Here is a 25,371-nt window from a genome sequence, read left to right on the forward strand (position 1 = left end):
GTAGAATCTAGCCTACAAGGAAACTAAGAACGAGCTGTGCTCTGTAAAATCCGTCCAAGTTGAGATCTTCATAGAGGCTCATGTAGGGAACTATTGATCTTTGTGGAGCATGGGAAAACCCCAGACATCATGCCGTGTCAAGGACCTGTGGAGAGTGCCATGCGCCTGGTCATTCAGCAGGATGCATGAGATGAGAATCCACCACATCATTAATGCAGAAAACTGGAATTTCCATACTGCTTTTAAATTTTAATTTCTGCATTTAAAACAAAGCAGAGCTATATCAAAAATAACCAAGCCATTTCCACTAGGATAGCATGATTTTTTTTTTAAGCAGGTCATTTTGAACTGACAAGTTGAAAAAGTTTGGGTTTTTTTTTGTTGTTGTTTGTTTTTTAGGTAAGTAACATAACTGTAGCTTGTAGTCAGTGATCCTGTACTGAGAGGGTTGTGCCAAGCCATTCCTGAATCTGTTTCTCGGTGGCTTTAGCTGCAAAGCCAGGAGTCAGATTCTCTTACTCTTGCCCCCAAGAAAATATTATTTCTCAAAGTTCCCGTTGTTGCTGCGTTACGGGAGGGGAGGTGAGTGTTGTAAAGGTGGTGTCGCATCTCTGGCAGCTCAGCCTTGCTCTTTCCCGCGTGGTTTGGGCTGGTGGTGGCAGGTTTGTGCAGGCCCAGCCTGATGAAGAGGCTGAGCAGGATGAAAATCCCATCCGCGCCCTGTCGTTTTTGCTGTATTGCAGTCAGATCCCTATCTCGATGGGATTCCTTCTTTAGCAGCCAGAAGGATTTCTAGTCTTTCTAGGGGGTTGGGACGGTTGGTTGGTTTTTCCTGGGGCGAGGGAGGTGGCAGCGGGTTCTAGCAGTGCCAGCGTTGTCTTTTTGTGGCTCCTGCCCTGTGCCTGGGACATCTTCTCCCATGGAGGCAGCTGAGCGAGGGGTTCGTGTGAGGCAGCGGGGGCTGCGGGGCTGCTGAGCGCAGCAGCCTCTCCTTCCCGCCGAAGGCAACGGTGACAGCGACGGCAAACGCGGTTGGAGTCGCTCCTGACAGCTCGGTCGCAGCAGTCGCCCTCGAGCGGGTTGCCTTGGTTACTGAGTGGAAGAAGCCATCTGCGTGGAGATGAAGGTCTCGATGACGTTGTGAGTGGACGGCAGCAGCTGACTGTGGCTGTTGGTGGAGTCGGAGCTCTGGTACAGCACGAGGCTGCTGGAGGACACTGTCAAAGGCACAGGCAGAAGTTAAGAGCAGATTCTCATTGCAGCCTGCTACTCGTGTGCACCCACGCTTGCATTTCCAGCATGCCCAAAATTTCTCAGCCTAGGAGTGTAGCTCCTCTCTCTATTTTGTGTGCCATTATGTAGCTAGGTTAGGTCCAAAGCTAGCCTGAAAGCATTGTGGGAGATGACCTTCAGGGAGTTTAGATTTGAGGAGTCCTGTTGATGGTTAATGTCCTAGTTAATGTCTTCTCATAGAGCTGGAAAGCTTCAGCCTGAGTCTGTACATGAAGGAGTCTTGGGCTTTTCGCTCAAACTGCCTGTCGGTCTGGCAGCATATGGACCCTGATCTAAGGTTATTCTCCTCTGTAAATTCTGAAGAGGGGTCCCGTTTTCGCAATCCTGCCTCACACCGTCTGTACAAACGGTTCCCTGCTATAAATTATGCTCTACATCTTTTCTCCCTTGTACCAGCTCTCCAACCCCCCCTCACCCCAGATGCTGGTGGAGCCCTCTCAGGGAATGGTGGGCCCCAGTTCCTGTCTTTGGAAGGGGCGTTACGGTGCTGGCGGGAGGAGCTGTGCAATACGTGGTTTAAAATAACAGCGGCGGCTGCTGCTCTTACCAGCAGGGCTCGAGGTGAGGCGGGGGCCTGGCTGAAGGTGCTGGATGGCTGTGTCCTGGTTCTGTAAATGTATCGTTGGCGCCTGTGACACTGGCGTATGCATCCCAGACTCTGTGTGGGTTTCGGAGTCAGATGTGAACGCCTAGAGAAAAGAAAGTTAACAGTGCCTGGTTTCTACGTCCCTTTTTAGGGGAGGCAAGAGACAAGAATTAGGAAGAGTGAGCAGGTGCTGTTTCCAAGGAGGTTAAATACTCCTTGATGATGGAGAGAAGACCTTGCTCTAATGTCCAGTGTGGTACCAGCTCCGGTATTGCAGCTGGTACAGCAAGGTGAGGAGACGGGAAGGACTGTCCTGCTGCGATGGCATAAACCACCCCCCACCCCTCCCCAAACTCTCTGACGCAGGCAAGGAGCTACCTGCAGGCTGGTGCAGTTCTGAGGTGGGGACCAAAGGCACGTGCTAAAGGCTGTTACCTGTTTAGTTGGTGTCAGGTTAGTCAGGGCGCTGAGATTGGCAGTATCTGTTATCACCATGGTTTGTGGTAAGAGGCCTGTATGTGTGTATTGGGCCACTTCAGACTTGGGGCCGTAGAGAGCTGTGCATGAAAGAAAACAAAATCATGTGGATGCTGGAGCTTTGCGTGAGAATAGTTTGGCTGAGTTGTTCTCCTCATGCATTTGGACCTGCTGTCTGTCTCCGAAACAGTGGGAGTGGAGGGACAGGGAGATGAATGCAAGAGAAAAATAATTTCATAACTAAGACAACGATAATAGAAGGGGGCAATGGAGTGCCGTGAGCCCAAGGACCCAGCGGCTGCTCCACAACAGAGCTAGCTGTGGTTTGAGCAAATGCACTTGTGCTCTTACCGTGAGGGTTCTGTATCTGGGCCATGGTAGCCATGAAGGGGCTCTGGTTGATGTGGCTCTGGACCTGCTGCATGAGGGGCTGCTGGTAGGACGGATGCAGTTGCTGGGAGAACTGGACGGGCTGCAGGGTGGTGAGGCTGCTCCCCATGCTGTTTATCACCGGTACGCTCTGGGGCTGCGTCGAGGCCAGGCCTGAAAACCAAAGACCGATGACACACTGAGACCTTTCTCGGTACTGTCGCACGCTATGGGAGAAGACGCAGCCGGGGTGCCTGAAACGTTCAGTGTGGCTGGTCTGTCACAGCAGGGTGAGCTTGGCTGCTACTTTTTGGGAGTTCCTGTTGTGTTCTCTGTGATACTGAAAGTGAAAATGAAGTGGGAGCCCCGCGGAACATCTAACGCTGCTCTGCCAGTGCACGTTCCTGCGGTGCGTCCTTCGGTACCGGGGTAAATCATCACCCTGATGTAAACTTCCATGGGGAGGCCTCGCTCAGAGGTAAAACTGGAGTTTCATTTCAGTGTCCAGTTTATTCTTCTATTCTTTTGAAATGAAGTTGTTGGCAGCAGAGATAACTATGCTGTAGCTGCCCAGCCACTTGGAACTGAGTTTGAGCTCATTTTGCTCAGGCTGCCAAATTACGGAATTTGGACCAGAGGGAAGGAGGTAGAAGGTTTCGTGCATTGCTGCCCATGTCCCCCAGCTGTCCAGACCCTGATCCTGTAAATCAGCGAGCTTGTGTGGCACCGAGATACTGTTAATGCTATGTGGAAATTTCCAAGTCTTTTTGGTTTTGCACAGAATTAGAATCCATGTCATAACAAACCTGTGTGTAAATGAGGAAATGGAGACAGTTCACAGTTGTCACCATGGAACAAAACAGGACCTCTTTCTTCCTGGGAAGAAAGCGTAGGAAGCGTATAGTTTGTTTTCTTTTGTCTAATGAGATGCACTTGGGCAATAAAATATTCCAGGAATGAAAAGAAATCTCATACAAGCCCAGGAAAGCTGCCAAAGTGAGAAATATATATATTTTTTTTTTAAAAAAGGCAATCAGTAATTACTGCTGCAGGTTCCAAAGGACTATGCTGCTCTTTGCTGGAAGTGGAACAGGGCATCCTATCTTTCAAGTGATAGGAAGGTGCTTCAATCCTCATCGTTTGGAGGGAGCATTACATTCACGTTGTGTTTAGGCTTGGGACGAGGGAAGCAGAAGCACAGCGGCAGAACTGGCGTGGGAACAGATTGCAGAAGGTCCCTTGCTCTCAAGACCTGGGTTTCTGCGTAACTGAATCCTGCCACGAATAAGGAGCTTCTGAGCCTTACTCGCATGGATCCTTGTCGGGAGCGCTGCTGAAGATCCCTAGTGTTGGTGGCCGATTTCCCCAGCTCCGTATCGGTGCCAGCTCAGCGCTTTTTTGCCCTCTGGAAGTGAGGCAGGTGATCCTGACAACTACGCGTGGCTCTGCATCTGAACCCCCGTAGCAAGAGGCATTACAGAAAGCGTAAGCAGCCGAACAAGCGACTCACCTATCACCAGCGTGGAGGCGCCCGTGTTGGTGAAGGCTGGTGCGAGGGACGAGGTCTCGCCCGCCCCGATCGCCATCACGCCGGGCAGCGATGCCATGATAAGGTTCTGCGTCTGCTGGCTCAGCGCGTGCGGGTTTTGCTCCAGGCTGTGCAAGGCCGTCAGGGTGCTCACGGGGGGGAGCGTTCCTCCGGGAGCCGAGATCTGTGGGAAGGGAGGCCTGTGAAAATGCCATCTGCAGCGGTCTGCTTGCGGCGGGTCGCACGGCCGCGATAAACGTCCTTCTCCCTCTCTTGCCTGCCCTGGCCCTTTGCTAGCTAGAAAAACTGTGTGTTTGCTTATGTGCAATTTCCCTGCCTTTTTTTTTTTTTTTTTTTTTTTTTCCTGCTCATCAGGTAACCAGTAAAGGTCAGCTGTTGAAAAATTAAGAGTAAACCTTCACTCTGTTTTTAGTTCCTCACGTCCAAGATCTCGTAAGGGCTGCACCGATGGGAATGAGGTTACTACGTTCCCGGCAGGGAAGCTGAGCCTCTCTTAATTCCATGAGTTTAGCAGTAGAGTTCAGCACAGAATCCAGGAGTTCCTCTCTTCTTATTTGCTTTTTCTCTGAGAAACACCTGTGATTTCCCTTCCTTGCAGCAAGTGCCTTGTAGTGACCAGTGAGTTTTCAGATTTGAGATTTTAAAGGAGCTGTCAAAACATTTCCTTATATATCTTTTTTTCCCTCTTCTATGTTCTTCAGGCCACGCTATAATTGGCAGTTCTTAGAAGATAGGCTTATCTGGTGGCTAGAGCAGGACTGCTCTAGACTTGGATGGCTTGTGATTCAGTCTGCATCCTTGAATCACTGAGAAATTTAATAACTTGACTGTTTCCTCAGCCTCTAAAATGAACTCTGTAAACAGTGTCTGTGCTGTAATGGTTCTGAGTGTGCAAAGCTCTTAAAAGATTCTAGTTTAAAAAAATATTACAGAAATGCAAAGTATCATCCTAGTAATTTAGCCGATAGAGAAAGTTCAGTGCTTTCTAGAATATCTTTTTTCTCCCCAAAGACAAAAGCTGTAGGGACTTCTTAGTGAGAATAAGCAGCAACAGGCTAAACAGTGAGACAAATCACTTTGATATCAATTTTAGAAGACAGCTCTAAAAGAAGATTTTTCGGTGCTGTGTGAAAGAGTTTGTGTCTTTGGGGAGAGACCAGAAAACCAGCAAAGCAAGTGAACAACTGTAGAGATTGAAATTGTGCTCGCTCACAAACTTAACTTTGTCTCAGGCCAGTAAATGCAGCCTTCTGCTAAGGGACAACCAGCAAAAGCAAGGGAAGGTGTGCAAACCAAAAACGATCGGTCACATAATTAGCAGCAAAGCATTAGGACCATGTGAAAAGAGACTTACTTAAGGAAAACTCGAAAGAAAGTCTGCTTTGAGAAGGTAGGTGGCTACAGTCCAGATATCCAGACATGTCCTGCTGGTAAGTGCTGCTTACAGGCTGTTGGACTTACTTACATTTGTCCTATCTATAATAGTAACTGGTTTCTTATCTGTTGATACCACTGGAGTCTGATCAACTATCTTGAAATATATAGAGTATGAGAGCTGGAGATGATGAGAATCTCACTGGGGAAGGAGGAGAGAGAAAAAGGCCTCCTGGGAGGAAGGAAATAATGTCATATCTTGAGTTCTGTTTTCTCAGAATAGAGTGTTTTTGTTAGTCTTAAATGGCTGTACTTTTTTTTTTTTTTTTTTTCCCTGTGCCCTAATGCCCACCCTCACTGGGCATGCAGAGGGCACAGGTATCCTGGAGACTGCTTTTATTGTATGGGCAGTGTGAAGCTGACTGTGTAATGTTACTGCAAGAAGTTTTTTTTTTTTTTAAGAGTATTCTAGGAAATGCCATTTCTGAACGGTGCATATTGTGACCACTGGCAGAGGACCTGACATCCTTTAGTCACCAGTACTTCAGTATACATCACTCACCAGCTTAGTGTCTGTGCTTAGCAGGTTCTGGCTGGGCTCCAGTCCGGGGGGAGAAACCTGATGCAGGATGGTTTGGGTTGTCACCATGGAGCTGTTCCCATGGTGGTTGCTGCTGGAGGACTCTGCCTCAGTGGCTGGTTGCTGGTTGTACCTCACTCCTGCGTCACAGCGGGATGGAACTGGTTGTCAAAAATGAGGAACTGTGACATTTTGGCAAGTGCTAAGTTTCTTTTGCACCTGCTTGTCTGGTGTTCAGAGCAAAGAGATGAGGTGGTAGAGGAGGAGAGCAGGAGAACAGACATCCTCACCACTGTGCCCTTGGTTTCCTCTGTAACTTGACCAAACCACTTCCTCAAGTACTGACATTCAGGTAAGGTTGCATGCAGTGCAGGGAGTGAGCTGGGCTGGCCAGAAACCTCCGTGCGTGTGGGTGGGGAGAGGAATGAGCCTCAGTAAGATCATCTCCTCCCAGCATGACACCAGTTACCAGCTCTGGCCTAAGGAGCTGGCAGAGCTCTTGTTTCTGGGTGAGGAATGACTTTTCCTGAAGCCTGAAAATTCAGTCGCGGAGTCTGCTGCTGCTGATATGAGATACTGGAAAGAATGGTAGGCACACGCACATGAAAGAACATAGAATTAACTTGTGGTGGCAGCCCAGCAGATGACCCCTTGAAAAGGCATTGCTGCCTCCCGGCCGTGAGGGAGGAGCAGGCTGTGAAAGAGTAAGTGAGGAGACTTGGCTAAAAGTTGCGTTACTGAGCTTAGGGTCACCTTTGCTTTTCTAGCCACCCTCCTGTTCTCACCCAGAGACACGGTCTCTTTGTCATCCATATTCTTCCCTTATATCAAATCTGCCTTTTCTATCTGTAGATCCACCTCCTAAAGGGGTGGACTAGGGAGATAGTTTTGATGACCAAGTTTAGGCAAGTTTTTTCTTCCAGATCTCCCCCTGGTTCTTTCTTACCGTGGACTTTGCTGGGTGAGAGAGCAGATGGTGGCTGGAGGGAGGAAGAGTTGTGAGGAGTTAGAGGGGGAGCAGAGGTGGGCTGAGGCCCGCTGAAGGTGTCCATGGCCAGCTTGTGCCGAAAAGCCTCCTCCTTCCTGCGATTGGCAAACCAGTTGTAAACTCTCACCTCTGTCACCAGGTTTGAGCCCAGCCCCTGGGCCTGGGATGGAGAAACGCCTCTCTGAATGCACTCTGCTCTGTGGGGAGAGCACAAAAAGAGTCTTGCTGAGCTGGATTCAAAGATGTGGAGTTAAGTGGGCAGCCCCAAAATGTCTGTGGACAGGCACACTGTAAGGGGCCTTTTGGAAAGAGCAAGACATGGGGCATTTTAGGATCCTTTGTGGACAGTGAGTGCTCAGCAGTGGCATTAGATTCGAGGCTGGCTGGTGGCAGTGGTGGCATCCACTGCTGTGCCATTAGTTGCCTCTCATGAACACTACCAAGCAGCACGAACCCAGAGAGGCCCTGCTCTGCCCTTCTCCCTCAAAGCCAGACACCCAGCTTCACCTGTTGCACTCCTCCACCAGCGCCTCTCTCTCTTCTTTGCTGGGATTTTTCTGTCTCTCGTAGGCTTGGAACAGGATCTGTTGTGAGGCAGGACCCCACTTAAAGCGGTTTCTTCTTCCCTTCTTGGTGGGCAGGTCGTCTCCCATGGGCTCCTCTGTCAAGATACCCTGGCCAGCGTGTGTGAATTCTGAGGCACAAAGGGACAAGGGGATTTGCCTGCTAGAAGAAGTTCCAGTAGTGTTTGTGCCCAGCAGGCCCAGTGCAGCTCACCCTTAGAGCATCTCTTATAAAACAGAGGGTTGAATCTAGATGAGGTGGAAATAGAGCTCTGTAATCTGCTAGAACAGGTGAAGCGCTCCTAGCAGGACAATGTCTACCTGGCCCTTCTCTTGTATGCGTTGCACCTCCACTTCCACCTTGGAGAAGTGAAAGCCAATGCAGCAGAGTCTGGAGTAAACATGGCTGATGGATTCCTGCTCTCCAGAATCACCCAGAGGCCAAGTGTCTCGTTTTACTTGCAACCCAAGAAAGCAAAACTAAGCAAGACGGATTCCAGCCAGACACGTGAATGCGGTACGTGCCGCAGGGACGGGCTCCCAGCGTGCACCTAAAACGAAAGGGCTCAGAGCGCGCGAGCTGATAGCCCACGGTGGTGTGTCCCAGTGAGTACCGCAGCCTGCTGTGCCTTCGCAGCCAGAGGAGCTGCTGCTTTGCAAAAAACTAGTTCTCAGATAGAAACTCTGCTTTGTCCTCTGACCAGTGCCTTGTTCTAGTCTGAGGATGGATGTAGTAATCATAAATGGACAGTCTTAATTTGCTTAATCAGCCAGATGTTGGGGGGGAGGGTTGACTACAGGCTGTTTTATGGGGGAGTGTCTTCCTGTGCAGTTTAGTTCACCCTCGATGAACACTGACCTAGACTTTCCTAAGCTTGCTGCTGCAAGTGGCTCCTTGATAGAAATGGGAGAGTAGGGCTCAGCAGGGGAGGGAGGAGGCGCTCGTGAAAGTAGAGATAGGAGAAGAGTCGTTGCCGTACTTACGCTGGGCCACCTCTCGCTGCTTGCGGACGTACCAGGTGTAGAGGGCTGCCCTTTTCTGGGTCTTCATGGGAGTGCCCTTGTTGAGGTGCTGTGAGAGGTGAGATTGGTTCAGGCCGGTCGTGTCTACCACCTCGCGCTGAGGGATGTTGTGCTGTTGGAGGTAGGATTTCACCATTTTTGCTACCCGCCAGGGATCCTCTCTGGAAGGAGCAGAAAACACTTCTCAGGAAAGAGAGGTCTGATGGCTGTGCCCAGCCGGCCTGGTTTCCGAGCAGGTGCGTCTCGTACGTCAGTCCCTTTTTCACCGTCCCTTTTGCCTTGGATGAGGTGAGAGTGGTGGAGAGGCTGCTAAGGGGAAGCTGTTCCTCACTGTGATACCCGGTGCAGTGCGGCCCTGCATTTGGGGTAGAACTGCACACTGTCGGAAAGGAGGTGGAAAAACTGTGGCACTACCTTCCTCCAAACTGCTCTTTGTAGGGACTTTGATTTCCCTAGAAGAAGAGGAGGATGCTGCAGTTATCATGGGAATTTCCCAGTGTAGCCTTTGCCATCTTCAGTGCGTGTGTGTATATATATGTGTGTGTGTATATATATATATATATATATATATATATATATATATATATATATATATAAAAATACAATGCAAATGTAAAGGATCTTTTTTTTTTTTTTTTTTTTTTTTGTGGCTAGTGAGAGATGTTGTGAGGAGGGAAGTGACGTCCCATTTTGGTGTTCAGCTGGATGTTTTGAGTGCAGCTCCTCTCCCTCCCTCCCCCATCCAGTACATGCCCCTTCCTCTCCGTCCCCCTTGCTTTAAGGCCTGCGTACTCAGGGTAGGTGTACTTCATTTTCCTAAGACAGATTCACTGTGATACTAGGCAGCCTGAACCTAGCTCTTGCCCTGATTCTGGTCAAAGTTGGGTTATCTTGCAATGACTGAGAAGATAAAGACAGGCTTTCATCATACTGCTACACATGACATGCATGTGTCCAGGCCATCCAGGATCATGTCCTTGCACGTCTGCTACATGTTACTTGTAACGCCTACTGATTCACATCTAGATCTGCTCAAACATCTAGATGCAATGGAGAACAACAGGCAAAACACAAATTCTTCTGATCACCACTCTCCTTCAAGGTAATAGCTCGGGGGATAGACCTATCTGAGACCTACTCATAAAACTTGGGAAGCTGATGTGATTTGGGATTTCATAATGAATGTTAATCTCTGATTGTTAAGATCTTGGATGATCGGAATATCTATGAAGGTTTCCAAAGAAGTTATGGAGAAAATGTAAGACTTTATGACCATGACTTCTTTGCTGTATTGATTTCACCAAATCTGAAAATCATAGTAAAAATAGGAAAGTGTGAAATGAGGCAGTCTAGAACCAACTAGTGCAGGTGCCTCTCTACAGAAAAGCCTCTGGCTTCAGGTCAGTTTTGACAAAGAGCATCTTTCTTGTTTTGTATGTGAAACATCTGGTGGAACAGAGAGGAGTGGAAATGGTCTGCATGCTGTAGAAATACCCTGATGTCATTTCCAACGCCAGCATCAAAGGAGCAAGAGAGGGGAGGAAAAAAAAAAAGCGTACCAAGGATTATGGAAAAACTACTGCAGGAACACACAGGTCTGAGCAACAGGCCACAGCTGTACTGTTCAGCACTTTGTTGACTCAGTAGGTTGCCAGAGGCTGCAAAGTGATAAGGAGAACAAAGTCCACATCTGTTCTCTCAGTGCAAACACCCTTATCTCTGTTCCCCTCGCAGCCTCTTTCACAGTGGCTGGACAGTCCAAGGAGCAAGCTCCACGACAGTTAAAGTGTGACAGGAGCACTGTCAGTCACAGCTTCCTGAAAGATCTGTTTTCTTAAAATAGGAGCATTTGTTCCTCTGTAATGATGCACCAGTTCCAGAGGCCTCAGTTTTGTAGCTTCTTCCCTTAACCATCTTTGCCTCTCAAGAGCCTCAGCTTGGGGCTGAACTCATGGAAGCTTTTCCTTCCTCAGTGGTTTGTTCTCCTACTGTCAAGCCAAGGACCAACCTCCTCCCTTTGTATTTGTGATAGTCGTCTAGCCAGTGTTTGTACCCTGAATCTGTTGCACAAATCCCTGTGCAAAGGAGAAAGGGCTCAAACATGGACTCTCTGATCTTAGATGGGAGCTCTGGCTCAGGTGGGAAGAGGGGGGGGGACTGCGTTATCACTGATGGAGACCTCAGTTACGTGTTGATTTTTCCTTCCTGCACCCCAGTCACAAGTCAGTTTTGTCTCTCTTGTCAAGATCCCTGCTCTGTGGTAAGAATAAAGCAGGAGGTATCTGTGAGCCGACTTTTCTTGCCGTGGCTCAAAGCCCTGTGGTTTTGTTCTGTTTTGAGACAGAGCAGACGACAGTGCAGGGCATCTCAGTGCAGTGTGACTTTGTAGAACAGTTGTATGAAATCCTGGCGACCCTGGCTCTAAGTCCAGTGCAGCAGTTCCTTTTGGCCCTACGCTACATCACAGGACAAGCGATGGCAGTGGGTCAGTTGAGCCCTCACGTGAACCATTGCCCAAATCCACGGTTCCACCTGCAAAGCCTTCACCATTGACTAAAACACCGTAAGACGAAACCTTCGCTCTGCTGAAGTTGGCGGCAAAACTAATATCGACTGTCAGAGCAGGATTTCAGCCCTAGCTTAGCCTTCCTGGTTGTAACTGCACTAAAATCTCAGTCTGAGCCAGAGCTGTGGAAATGGATCTGTCTTGCTCAAGCTCTCCTCTTCCATCTCCAAGCCTATCTTTTGCTTTAAACTTCCCTTTCTCCCCAGATACAAGCTGTCTCCTCATTCCTATCTTGTTCTGTAAGGTCTAATCTCCATCTCCAGATTCTTCTTGTGTAGTTGGTCTTTACTTCCTTCTTCCTAAGTCTTGCTCTCCTGCTGTCTGCTGCTGCTTGCCTTCTGAGAGTAGCCCCTCTCCCTAGCTCCACTCAACCCACAGGGGCCTAGGTCCCCTCTCCCTTCCAGCTTCCCATTTTTCTTAGTTCTGAGGTCACTTTTTTAAGGGCGTTTTCACCTCCCTTTTGTTACCTGAACAATAAGTAACCCAGGTAGTTAGTTATAAACTCAAAGGGAACAAGAGGCTGGTTGATAATTTATAGCAACATCTCAAATTTAAATGGAAAGTAAATATCAAGTTGTTAGCATTAAAGAAAACCCATTCCAGAGAGCTGGGGATGTAACACTCGGGGGACCTTCTCCCTCCTTCACTCTTCCTGACTTCTTTCTCTTTCTTTTTCCTTTGTTCCTTTCTTTCCCCTCCTCTTCCTCATTCCGTCTGTCTCTCCTTTCCTCCTTCCCTGTTTTCCAGCTTCCCAGGCAAGAGAAGCCCTCATTTCTCTGAGGTAGCTTCTGAAGTGCTGCTTTGGACCAGACCTTGGTTAAACAGAGGTTCAGAGCTGTGAAGTGCCCAGGACCATCCTCTGGCCCTTTCCTCTGGAGCCCGCCAGACAACTCCCACTGGTGCCAGTGCACAGGCCGGAGCCGGGCTAGGCAGAGAGCAGGGAAGGTAAGACCGTCCCGGTTGGGTTCCTTTCTGTTGAACTTGGCCTGGTTTTGCCTCATCTTGGTTTATATGTGGAAATGGAAGGGGTGTGGCAGCTTCATCTCCAGGTTCCTCAGCTAGAGCCCCACTGACATGGGGAAAAGACTGGACCTGTATCATCACATCTTTGTTTCTCTTTCTTCCTTCTGGAAACCAAGCTTTTATCCCTGCCTCCAGGGGAAATCTGTTGCTTATCTCAATTTCTCTCTTTCCTAGTGGAATTTCACCCCTTGCCCTGCAGGTGAATTGTTGCTCTACCTCTTTCTGTTTGCGGTACCTCTGGCAGTGTGGTTTGTCCATAACCCCTGGGCTGTCTCTATTCTGCCTTTTTTTTTTCAGGGAATATCTGGGAAATACTCCTCCAACACCTCTGTCTTCCTAGTGATCTTATTCTTTAGCATAGACACAATTCTTTGTGGAATGATCTGGAGAGAACATTATTTTCAATTTGCCAATCTACGGAAGATCAGTGGGACTGCTTTAGGCACACAATAAAACAGAATGTAAATTCATCACTGGAGAAACCTTTCTCTGAACTGCCTTTATCAGTCCTGTCCCTAAGGGACCAAATGTGACACATGCCTGCAGGTATACCTAGCCGTGTGGGTGTATCTTGCCCACATCCTGGTTTACTCAGCATTGCTTAGTGATTCCCAAACTGTGTTTTCCTCTTAAGTGATCCTGTGAGGACAGATTTGGTCTTTTGGTGCTGTCATTTTTAGTTTCCCACTCCTGGAAAGCCTAGAAATGGACGCTTTTTCTGGTACTACTTTACTATAGGAGCAGTGGTTGCAGCTACCACGAAGACTTTCTTGTATCACTTAAAGCTGCCCACAAGTCAATCTCTCTCTTAAGTGTGGCCTAAATATTATTACAGGACTTGTTAGTAATGCTCAAAGATGCTCTTGCCTAGAGGGAGAGGTGCCTCCATCTGGTTTGTGGATTTGAAATCCTTGTGTAGATGCTGAAACAGCTTTGCGAACATTGAAGTTCTGCAGGGCATCCTTGGGCTTCGGGATCAGTTTTTTGCCTTTCTTCTTATCTGCTGAATATCTTTTCTGTTGAAGACTGTTCTCTCATATTATTTGTAACACTATTTTAAGGCATTAACTTTAGGTGTTTGTTAATGGAAAATTTTGTTCCTAGTAGTTGGTAGCTACTACTTACATATTATCAGACCCTGTTATTGCCCGAGATGTTTTGAATATAGTCCCCAGGCATATGGTTGCTATTTTTTAAAATCTTTGACCAGGAATATGAAAACTGTCAATACAGACTTTCTACTCTCTCCATTTCCCCTTGAATAGTTTTGGTCTATTATACCCCCCAGAAGGATGCTTGTAGCTTTTTGGCTGAATCTGCACCTTCTAGTGCCCTTTATACTGTCCTGAATAGCAGAAGCAAACTGTTGTATCCTGTGACACTGGGGAGTGAAGAAAGCGAACCCCAAGGCTTCGGAGCGAAGCGTTGCAGTTAAGGCCCAATACAAGGCTTAAGAGATCCTGGCTCTCGCCCAGTCCTCTCACCACCCTCTTAGAGGTCTTTCAGTGAGCCATAGACTCTCTCTCTACCTCAGTGCCCACTTCTGTAACGTGGGAATGCTGCTCAATGGCCATCTACGAAGAGATGGGAGACTGGAAAGCATAAATAATACTGCAGGCACGCGAGGCAGGAGCTGAGACTGGTAGGACACGCAGGAAGGGCTGGTAGCAAGCTCCTGGAAAGGCCGGGAGGACCAGAAGCCAGAACTCGTGCTGAAGCGAGGGTGGCAGGAAGGAAGCCCGTCCATCTGCGAGTCCGCTCTCGGATCGCAGCGGCCGGCCCTTCGGCACCCATTCATTACGGAGCGGGGCGAAGCCGGGTGCTCCTCTTCGACCTACGTGGCTGCCTTTCTGGAGAGATACCTGATAAACCATCAGAAGTTAATGATCAAAAAGCTTATCAGGGTCTTTTCATCTATAAATTTATAAGACAAAAGAGAAATAATAAAGCCACTGGATAATTAGTAACTAGCCAGGGCCCGCCCGGTGCCACTGGGCTCAAACTACCCCAAGACCTGTACGCAGACTCAGGGAGAAGAGAAGGAGACGGGGATGAAGGGAAGGAAAAGAGAGTGGAAGGGTGTGAGAGAGAATTAGCCAGGAAGCCATTGAAATGGGAGGATTAGCGGCAGCAATGAAAGTGAGGAGGGAAAGGGAACGCGTGAAGAGAATGGGAGACGGTGAGGGAAAGAGGAGAAGAAAAGATGTAGCAGAGCTAGAAGGGGAGGGAAGACAAGAGGGACCATTGGGCCAAAAAGAAGATTGAACTGGTGAGAATGTTTCCCCTCCCAGGTAAGACGTGATCCAGTGAATTTTCTTCCTTTGGGAACTACAGAGTCAGCAGCTTCCCGTTGCTCTTCTCTTAAATATTTACAGCAAATGCTAATGTCTGCTGTGCTGTTTTTCTAGCTCTGGCCTTTTGTGGGGGGATCTGACATTTACTTCTTGTTGTTGCGCTTCATGTGAATTCCCTTTGCCCACGAAGAGGATTGATCAGAAAGCCCCAAAATTTCTCTAAGCGGACTTTAGTTTTGGTGAAGGTTTGAAATGCAGGACATGGCTGCGTCCTGCGCCTCCCAACAGCTCGTGACTTCAGAGCGCCTCCACAGCAGAGGGGCCAGGTTCGGCTTCTCTCGGGCTAGATGGGTTTGAAGGACCTGGTCCTTGCTTGGACAAACTTCTGAGGGTTGCTATTAATTCTCGCACCCCGGTAACATTCCCAAATGCTCTGTCATGAGACTTGCTGGTTTAGGGGTCTCTTTCTGTCTTTTGCCTTTGCAAAGGCAAGTTTGGGTGGCAGCAAAACCTGTAATTGCTCCTATATGCGTGCTCTGCAGTTACGGCAGGCAGTGGAGGGCAGAAGCGTAGCGAGCTCTTTTTAACCTCCGCGTATATTTGGTTTCCACTCTTTCTACAAGAAAAATCCCCGCTGAAGTCGGGAGAATTTTGCCCGTGCACAAAAGATGGGAACAACCTCTCTTGGTTTGTCTTTGACAAATAAAATTTACAGGGAAAGCAAGTAGAATAGAAATATTAATCTCCTCAAAAATAGCAGGAAAAGTTAAAACTCTCTACTCTAAATTCTCAGGCCGCTGCAAGGCCAGATAACAGTGGGCAGAGTTTTATGGGCTTCTTCTCTTTTTAATTTTTTTCTCCTTTGATGACAGAGATTGTGAATCCTATAAAAACTAGCATTTAGCTGGAGAGACAGCAGTTGCACAGGCCTTGGCGTGCTCCGAAGCCCGTTTCCTGATGATAGAAGTGCTTCTAGTATGTCACTGGGCTCCATAGCTCCCTTCAGGCGTTGGGAGCGAGACCGAAAGGGAGGTCAGAGCATCTATGGAGAATCTGGGGGTTGCTAGCCCTGGCGTGGATGAAGAGGGGGCAATGAATGCCAGGGCCACTAAGGGGACGGGAAAAAGAGATTTAGAGAGAGAGGATACGAGAAAGAGGAGCAGCAAATCTGTCCTTACTGTAAGAGTCTTTCCACCACAGCCTTCTGGTGAGCAGCCTCCTCGGGGCTCAGGTTTTCCAGCTCCTTCATTATCGGAGGGGTGAATTCCTCCCCGTCATCAGAGGTTTCCTCTTCCGATAACCTGGCCTCCCCCAGGCCGTTGGGGAGAGCGGCGATGTCGGGGCACGAGTCCCCCTTCTCTGCCTGGAGGGCATGGATGGCGCGCTGGCTTTCGCTCTGGAGGACGTAGGGCTCCGCTTCGCTCAGCGCCTTGATCAGGGTCTCCTTGGTCAGCCCCGACTCCAGCAGCGCCCCGAGCAGCTCCACTTGAAGATGACTCAGCTTCGAGGCCATGGTCTTCAGCCCGGCGTCGCTCGGGTTTGAATTTCGGCTCGTCCTGCCTCCGGCGTCCCTACACCATGGTGCCGAGGTAACGCGCCCGACTGTCGGCAGGGTGGGCGCAGCGCAGCCTCCCGCCTTCGCGCCCCCCCCAAGAAAAAACCCCACAAAATACAAAATTGAGCCACTTCAGACCCCCCACGACTGTCCTGAGCCGGTGCTGATAAAGGGACCCTTGGCTATCTGTTTACATTGGAGCAATGTAAATTCTCCAAGGTTCATATTTATCTGTGTGCTTAGCAAGTTACTGAACTTTGGACTTCAGCACCGCAGCAGCAGTTCACAAAGTGCAGAGGGAGAGAAAGCAGGGGGAGGGGGAAGGGAGGGAAGCGGAGGAAAACGCGGGGGCAGGCGGTCTGCCCGCACGGAACGAAGGGAGAACGGGAGAAACTGGAATGCGGGGGGAAACGCGGCTCGTTCCTGGCCCCGTGGGTTTGGGAGGAGGAAGGAGGCGACGTAGCCAAAAGCGAGGGGCGGGTTTGGGGGCGAGGAGCGGCGGCGAGGTGCCCCCCGCGCCCTGGGGGCCGGCGCAGAGGTTGGGGCGCCCCGGCCGAGCCCTCCGGCCGAGCGTCGAGCGGCTCCTCGCGCTCCCGGCTCTGGGCGCCGGCAGCCGGGGCTGCCCGCCACCGCTGCCCTCCGCTTCGGGTGCCGCTGCTCCCCTCGCCGCGGTGAGCCCGAAAGGCTCAGGTGGGGCTCCAGGAGGCTCCCGCCGCCTGCCGAAAGAGCAGCATCAATTCCGAGCCCGCGTGAAAACAGTTAATGTAAAAAAATATCTTTAGTTTCTACAGACTCCATTATTTTCGTAGCAATTTTAATAAAGAGCATTTTAAAATGTTCAGCTTTTTTGGCATTGTCCTATCTATGTTTTGATACAATTTCTGTGTGTTTTACTTTTGATTACAAATTCCACCCTCCCCCCCCACACACAGGTGCGGACAGGCTGACAGTGCTGCCTGATAACAGTAATTGCCCATTGCAATGACATTACCCAACCACGATGCATACTTTCTGCAGGATGCAGCTTTATAATTCAAGGATTTTGCATACAGAGACAACAGACCGTGCGCTCACTGCACTATGCGACAGAGAAGATGCTGCCATATCTTGTTACTTACTTCTGCCTTTTTGTACACAGCGATTTCTTTGACCTAAACTAAAAAGGATGGAAAATACTAATGTTATTTTTATTTATAGATTGTCCAATCTATTTTCTGTGAACATACACTTCTGTCGTACGCTTGCAGGAAAAAAATCACGAAGTTTAGACAACAGCAATATTTGTCAAGAGAAAATGTAAAGAAGGAAAAATACATAGCAACAAATTTTGGTCATGTGGCATTAAGGATTCCTCACGCACGAGAAGCTCCCTCCCTCTTGGTTCTGCTTGCCCTGGAGGCCTTCAGCTACCCAAGCTTTTACAACAGCTTCGCTTGAAACCAAAGAGCTTTAAAGGCCATAAAAGCAGAAATGAACACTTGCCTGTGCGTTAGGACCTGCAGGATGCTACAACTGGATACCAGGTGAGGAATCCCGAGTTTAACGTGGCAACCTTTCAAATACTGAGGAAGAGGTAAATGTTCTCCTGTCACTTTATCCTGAAGGTCTTTCTTTTTCTTTTTTTTTTTTTTTTTTCCTTTGATCTATAAGAGTTGCTCTTTTTAAACTCCTGGCGCCTGGACAATCAGGGAAGAGGTAAACTTGCCTTAAAAACTTATACACTTCATTTTTATATTCTCTGTAACCTGCCAAACCAGATATGCTAGCAAATGATTCAGCACTCCAGTAAGTATTTAATTCAGATTCTTTCACGCAAGAAAACAAGTGTTTCTCAGATGTTACAAATCGCTAGCTATCAGAAGGAACAACTGAGATGCAGGAAGGAGACCACTGCTACGAATTAACCAGCAGCCCTGTTTTATATGTTGGCACTGAGGACTGCAATCTCAAATTTCTCAGATTATTACAATTGCCACACTGTCCTGCTGCGAGGTAATAAGGGTAGTGGAAGTCAGGGGTGGAAGCTGCAAAGCTTTAAGCACCTGGATTGTAGCTCTAGTACTAGAGCAGGAGCTAAATTCTAGAGTACCATAATCCAAACGATATACTCCTATAACCAAATTGTGCCTTGTGGATTTTGTCTTGAGAAGGAGCGTTCAAAAGAAAAAGACTTGGTTTTGCTATACCCATTTTCATTCAATATCAGTTGGTTTTGTTGATTTTCTTACTTGCGAAAACTTCCTGGTGCATGTCTGAAGTCACCCTGAAAAATGCGATGTTGGTAGCTGTAATAGAGAGGAAGTTTTCGAAGTATGAAAGCCCCAAGTGATACCTACCTGCTTCTCATGTCGGTCTGCAGTATCCGGTTATGTATTCTTTTTTTTTTTTTTCACCTGCAAATTTATTTTTCCAAGCATAACCAGTTTGGTGGTTGAGACCCCTCAAATTCAATATGTCCATAGCAAGACATCAGCAGCTTTACAACAAATTGGTAAGTTTAACAGAAAGCTCAGGAAAAATGTTTTATTACCAAAGCAGTTTGGATGCAAATTGGAGAAATATATCAATTAGTAATCACACTTGAGGAGTCTGAGCTTCTGAGCTTTATAGGTTTTCTATTTTAGTGGCTTGCTTAATAAAGATTATTTAAACATGTTCAACTACTTCGCATTGTGCTACCTACGCTTTTTAATACAATGTCTGTGCATTTTACTTTTGGTTATAATTTTCTTCACTTCCCTTCAAGTAGTAGGAAGTCCGATAACACTGTGTGACAGCTATCTCATAAAACTGGGTTGTTGCCATTCTCCAATCGCTTCCAGGCAAAGATGCCTTCTGTTCCTCTATTTTACTCTATTTCATTGATTAATAGTAAGTCTGCCTTGGTAAATTGTTCCAATGTAATGCTTTCTCCCAAGAACGTTTAATAAGGTAGCTGAACTGTGGATTAATTAATAATGAGGTCCACTCTGAGAAAGTATAAATGGGTATATAATAGGAACACTATTCTTATTTTAGATATATTGGTCTGCATTCTGCTTATTACATGAAAACAAAACCAGCTGAATAGTCGCACAACAGCGTAATGTGAATGGGACTGCAGGTGGATTATAGGTTCCCAAAGTCTGACTCTTGTATCAATATAATTGTTACTCTAAATGTCTTCATTTATTGAATTACATCCATCATCAAGTATACATATTGAAAAATATAGTAATTTCCTACGATAAAGTGAGCCTAATGTCATGACTTCAAGGAACGTGCAGAGAAGAAAGAAAAAAACCTAAATATTTTCATATTACAGTTCCTAGCAAAGGAAGCCTATATAGTTCCATGAATATGGTGATAAAATTGCCATTGGCAAAAGAAATATTTAGAAGTGGTTCCTTTAATAATTCCTTGCCATTTTACAGTTCTTCCTGCTGAGAATGCCAAATGCTTTATTGGCCTGAATGACATTAACATCACCCCCTCCTTAAAATGTGAGAATTACTGTTATCGTGTTTGCCCCTATTTCTATGACTGGATAAAAGAAAGCTATACAAGTGCCAAAACTGATTATTATTTGTGCCCTGGAAGCTCAGTCCCAGGTGGCATGCAAGAGACTGAAAAATTCCAGATAATTGTCATTTGTATGTTGTTTTCATAGGGTTGGATTTCAGCTGTTTGTGCAAACTCCGAGTATCGCAGCAGGGAAGGACTCACTTGAATATGTGATTAAAATATTCTTAATGCATACCCATTTTACACTTTCATGTAGTAGTCCTTGTTGTAAACATGTGATTATAATAGCAAATATGTCCTGACAGAAGGGCTAAGTGTTTTTACTTGGTAGCCTTCTTCCCCGACCTCGATAGAACAATCATCATTAGAGTGATGAAGAGAGAGGTGAGAAGAAGGCAAGCCTGCCTTCTGATTCAGACACTAGAACACCTTCCCCCATTTCTCCTTCCTGCTCTTTGCAGGGTGCAGTTGCATTCAGAAGAACAAATGTTTTACTCCTCCATCTGCAAAGATGACATTTGTTAAGCTTTAGGAATCTCCCCGGGGAGCAAGGGCTACAGTGTACTAGCCATTAAGAACTGCACTGGATGCAGAGCTAGAAGGCAAGGTGTGATAGCGCACCGACCTTAGGGGTATAAATTATAGGCTGCAATCTCTACATATTAGCAATGTTATCTCTACACTCTTCCTGTACAGGAAGCAGGACTTGCTCCTCCTTCTCATTCATCCATCTCCCCCTTCTTTGCTTACTCCGTTTCCCTCACCAGGGTGAGGCTGGAGAGCAGGGGCAGCACTGGAGCTCAGTTAATGAAGGAGTTTCCCGCTAGGTGGTAGTGAAGAGAATTGTGTGACACGTACTGGTCAGTGCACACTTTAATTATTTTTATCGAGGGGAATCCCACTGGGATCTTACAAGCAGAATAGCCTCGTGCAACTCTGAGCTACGCTGCCAAACTGAATTTCTCATTTCCACCTTCTTCATTTTCATGCTACGTATTCTTCCCAGATCCAAGCAGGGTTGATCAACTCTACCTGTCATGTCTCCTCCCCAAAAGTGACCTCTCTATGTGAAACTACTGCAGTTCTCTTTCCATCTCCATTATCAGGGAATGAAGACATAGCTAAAATATCATCTAAAGATATTTAAGCTCTTTGGAGGTGAGGATTCCTTGCAGCGAGTGTGTTCATCTGATTCTCCTTCACCATGCTTGCCTCCTCTATGCTCTGGGAGTTACCCTGCCAAGTAGAAAAAGAAAAAAGTTTTTTTTTTTTTCCCTGCACATGCTGAAATACCTTGATAAGTGTAGGTAACGCATCAGTCTACATCAAAGACACCAGCCAGAGTAGGTACTTTGAAAGGACTTTGTAATGTCAGGAGTAAATCGTCACTGAAATTCAGAGGAAAGCTTTAGACATCCAAAGAAAGTCTGTATGAGAGATACACTGAGAAAATTATCTGGTGAGTGCAACCAATGCCCCACTTTGGAGTACAAGCAGATGCTGGCTCTGCAAGGAAGAATATATGTCCTATGAATAGATCCCACTGCTATCATGTAATGATAGCGCGAGCTTGCAAAATCATTTATTAGTCTAGTCACAAAGTCTGAGATGCTGAAAAAAATATACTTTGACACAAGTGATTTTTTAGCTGATGAGCAATTAATGTGCTGAAAACTTTGTAAGACTGAGAAACTGGAAGCTAAGGACACAAAGCAGGGTTACTGTTGTTTTATAGATACCAACATCAGTTTTACATCCTATTCTCAGAAAAAAAAAGACTCAGTAAGGACTCTTTAGTACCAAGATAAGGTTGAAACACTGGTCTGTCTTTCCCCACATTGATTCAAAAGGCTGGATAGGTTTTCCGCTTCAAGTTACTCTATAATGATCAGGGGAAAGGGTTGCATAAACAGGCATCACAGACACTGTACTTACAGCACAGTGCAGTACAGATTCCAAATTATTTCTCATTTTTCTAGTTGCCATTAGATATTTTTCGCTGGGGTGTGGCAGGAGAAAGAAAAGGGGCTTTTCCTTTAAGTCAGTCCTATTATTAGAGTCTGAGCACTTTTTTATTTGGAAGCTGGTGAAGGGTGGGGGGGGGGGAGTCTAGAGTTTCCACCAAAACTGATCAATGAGATTTTGAGCACGACTCACTCTTCTGTCCTTACATCCTATCCCCCAAAGCTTTCCACACTGACTGAGATAGGCACAGGCATTGTGCCTAGGGTATAAGTTGGGGGGCAAAGAGGTATATGAATAGGAGCAAATATGTTGCAAAGTAGGCAGGCCTCCGCTGGGTGAGAGGAAGTGTTAGTATTAATTACCACACAATCCTCCCAGTACACCTAGTTGCCACACTCCTCCCCAGCAGGGAGGCCACTAGCTTGAAAGTCATGATTCTTTGAGTAGTCCAACTTCATAGTTGATGAACCCAGTTCTTAAGCAGGTCAGGTAGATGGGTAAAGCACTAACTATAAGGAGTTGTAAGCTCATTCCCATCCACACAGCCCAAGGGCTGTGAAAAGCACGGAGACTTTGGGTACCCAGGTGTGACAATATCCCAGAGCCAGCAGATTGCTTGCAAGGCCTCAGAAGAGAACACGAGGGAGAAAGCTCCAGCACAGCCCGTGACTCCATTTTCAATGCACATGGATACAGATGCACGGAGGGGAGAAGCTCCAGACAACATTGGAGCATCACCTTACTAAAAGCATTGTTTAAATACAGAACAAGAATCCCAGGCATTCCCTCCTCCTGCCGAGAGAAGTCAGTCAGAGTTTGCACACACACCATCTTCCTGCTGCAGTGCCCCAGCACTTCAGGTGGCTGAAAAATGTTGCAGTTTCCTCTCTGCTGATAGAGGAACCATGCAAGTGGAGACAATCACCCAAGATTACATAGAGAACCAGTAACAGAACTGAGAAGAATTTAGCAGTTCTTGATTTTTAATCCTCTCACAATTACAAACCAGTCTCGTGAGGTTTTTCCATTTTAAGAAAACAAGTGAGACTGACAAAATTCTTGTATTTATCCATTAAAAATAGGAATAAACTGGTGACCCATTTTAGGGACATTTGAAGCATCTAGATGCAATGAGAACATTCCAGTGTCCTAAGAGGTATTTTTGAAGATTTTAGCAAGATTATATTAAGGCACAAAATTTCTACCTACGTCTTTGTTTTAAAGAAATACCTATTTTTATCAGACCCAGGCATTGTTCTTTTATTCAGAGCAGTTACATCACTTTGAACTGCTAGTTAAAACTGGCTCATCTCCCTCCCACACCGCAAGGAGCAATGAATGAGCTGGCACCGCTGGACTGAAATCAATTGCTCCGAACTCTGCAAAACTCCACTCACACGAATTGCTGCAGTGAAGCAATAGCAGGGAAGGGTTACTCAAGTAGGCAGGCCTGAGCCGAGACGCTAGATCGGCACTCGGCAGAAACGCAATTAAGGAGTCAAGATTTGGCAGCAGCACCGAAGAAACCAAGGAGGAGAAAGAGTCAAGATGGGTACCAGCAGCTGCCAGTTCCTCTGCCTGGGACTTGTGTGGTTTAATATAGGGCTGAAGTATACAACTCGTACTTGGTCTGAGCATCTTCGACGTTATTTTCTGTGCTGCAAGCCTTCCTCAAATGATATCGAGCTTTTGATCCAACTCTTTCACTGCTTTCTTTGCTTGAAAAGTGGTAAATTCAAAGGTCTAGCATTCTCCAGAAATAAGTTGCGAAATACATGTTGCGAGCTCTTATCTAGAATTATCTTACCTGAACGTTTATCACCTCCAGAAGGAAACCTGCCCAAACAATTCAACGCTCATTCTTAGGAAGTCACGTAGTCCTGCGGGATGGCGGAAATCAGCCGAAGGGAGACAGGAGTGGGAAAAGCAGTTGCTTTCCTAGGTTCAATGCAACACCAAGGCGCGCAGGCTACACCCGGGCCGCCGCCAGCCGCGCGCGCGTTCGGGACGCGACTGCACACTCGCCCTGCCTCCGCCCCGCGGGCCCTGGCGAAGCCGGCGCTTGCGACACGCAGCCCAGCGGCTGTTTTCCAGGGCCTGGGTTCGGGCGGCCTCCGCGCGCCCCGGCCCGCCTGGGAGCGGCGGCGGCTTCGGCCCCGGAGCACCGCGGGCGCCGCCGGCCCCGTCCGCGGGCGCCATTTGGGACGCGCTCAGCTCCGGCGCGCACCGGGGGTCAGAGCGGCACCGCTCCGGGCACAGAGGAGCCGGCCCCAACGCCCAGAGCCCGGCTCGCTATTACCAAAAAGAAAAAAAAAATAGGAGAGGAATCACAGCTTTTAGGTAAAGCCTCCCCAAAACGCAGCAGCCCTCAAACACACCGCGGCCTGGAGCCTGCCCTCGGCTTGGCTTTTTCTACTTTCTCGGCAGGAAAAAAGGGCCCCCAGCAGCCAGACCGCGCCTCCCTCGCCCTCCTCCACACACCGCAGCCCCGACGGCGGCCGCTCCGCGGGGCGCGGGCCCGCTGGGGCTCGGGCTGCTGCGCCGCCGCCGCCCGCCCGCACCGAGTCCCGCCACGGCGGCGAGCGAGGCGCGGCCGGGCGCGACAACCAGCAGCCGCGACCGCCCGAGGCGGCTGCGCGCGGCCGCCGGCACGTGAGCGTGTTGTGGGCACGTGACGCGGCGCGCGGCGCGGCCCCGCCCCGGCCCCGCCCCCTCCCTGCGCGAGCGCGGCGACGCCGCGCGGCCTCGCCTCGGCAGCCCGGTGCCCGCCGCCTCCCCGCCCCCTCCCTCCCCTCGCCGCCGCCGCCGCCGCCGCCGCCCCGGCCATGAGGCCCAGCCGCCGCCGGCGCTCTGGCGTGGCCCCGCGTCGCGGCTGCTGAGCCGCCGCCCTGCCCGCCGCCGCCGCCACCATCGCCCTCTCCCTCGCCCCCTCCCCGCCCGGGCGGGGACCCCCCTTCGCTCCCCTCCCTCCTCACAGCCGCCGCCATGTTGGGCCGGGAGCCGCAGCGGGGCCGCCACTGAGCCCCGGCGCCGGCGAGCAGGAGGAGGCGGCGGAGGAGCTCGGGGCCCGGCCGCCCCGCCGCAGCCATGGCGGAGCAGACCTACTCGTGGTGAGGCGCGGCGGGCGGCGGCGGGAGGGCCGCGGCGGGCGAGGGCCGGCCCGGCCGCGGGGGGTGTTCCGGCCCGGCCTCCTTCCGGCGGCGGCGGCGGCGGCCGCGGGCCGGGCGCCGAGGGGGCTGCGGCGGGGCCGAGCGGGGGGGCGGCGGCGGCGGCGGGCCGGGAGGGCCCCCCGGCAGCCGGGGCGCAGGAGCGGCGGGCCGGGAGGGGCCCCCGGCAGCCGGGGCACAGGAGCGGCGGGCCGGCGGTCGCCCCCCGCGCCGGGGGGAGCCCGGCACGCTGCGATCCCGCGGCCCGGGGCCGCCGCGCCGTTTGCGGGGCCGCAGGTGTTCTCGCTGCCCCCTCCGAGGTCTGTGCGGGGAGGGGGCAGCTCCTCGGCCGGTGCGTGTGTGTGTGTGTTTTCACCCGGTGACAACAACCCTGTTCTGTGTACAGGAAATAGACCGAGGAGGAAGAGACCAGTTCCTGTGGGAAGCCGTGAAGTATAGCAAATGAAAGTAGAGGGCATCCCCCCCCATGTCCTGACACCGGCTCGGGCCTGGCTG

The 25,371-nt window shown here is 49.2% G+C and overlaps 2 protein-coding genes and 1 long non-coding RNA gene across 4 annotated transcripts in view; 1 reads left to right on the plus strand and 2 right to left on the minus strand.

The window, feature by feature from the left end:
* Positions 1 to 1,089: 1,089 nt before the first annotated feature.
* HNF1A (HNF1 homeobox A) lies at positions 1,090 to 16,198 on the minus strand. Of its 2 annotated transcripts, XM_062590133.1 has the most exons (10): positions 15,864 to 16,198; positions 8,764 to 8,963; positions 7,724 to 7,910; positions 7,175 to 7,413; positions 6,211 to 6,368; positions 4,236 to 4,437; positions 2,708 to 2,899; positions 2,315 to 2,436; positions 1,841 to 1,982; positions 1,090 to 1,217 (listed from the first exon to the last, which is right to left on the minus strand). In XM_062590133.1, the coding sequence occupies exons 1-10, from the start codon at positions 16,196 to 16,198 to the stop codon at positions 1,090 to 1,092; spliced, it is 1,905 nt and encodes a 634-aa protein (XP_062446117.1). The 2 variants fall into 2 exon arrangements, with proteins under 2 accessions (XP_062446117.1, XP_062446118.1); XM_062590134.1 differs by lacking the exon at positions 2,708 to 2,899.
* Positions 16,199 to 18,035: 1,837 nt separating this feature from the next.
* Positions 18,036 to 24,869, minus strand: LOC134148417 (uncharacterized). The gene is made up of 3 exons (XR_009960203.1): positions 24,815 to 24,869; positions 23,517 to 23,589; positions 18,036 to 20,980 (listed from the first exon to the last, which is right to left on the minus strand). It is a non-coding gene; the product is annotated as an uncharacterized LOC134148417 (long non-coding RNA).
* SPPL3 (signal peptide peptidase like 3) overlaps positions 24,559 to 25,371 on the plus strand; it is a 61,663-nt gene continuing 60,850 nt past the window's right edge. The window contains exon 1 of the mRNA XM_062590428.1: positions 24,559 to 24,819. Coding sequence (XP_062446412.1) covers positions 24,797 to 24,819 — 23 coding nt within the window. The 5' untranslated portion in view covers positions 24,559 to 24,796. The remainder of the gene's footprint in view (positions 24,820 to 25,371) is intronic.

The sequence above is a fragment of the Rhea pennata genome, chromosome 17 (assembly GCF_028389875.1).
Source record: "Rhea pennata isolate bPtePen1 chromosome 17, bPtePen1.pri, whole genome shotgun sequence".
NCBI classification, from domain to species: domain Eukaryota; kingdom Metazoa; phylum Chordata; class Aves; order Rheiformes; family Rheidae; genus Rhea; species Rhea pennata.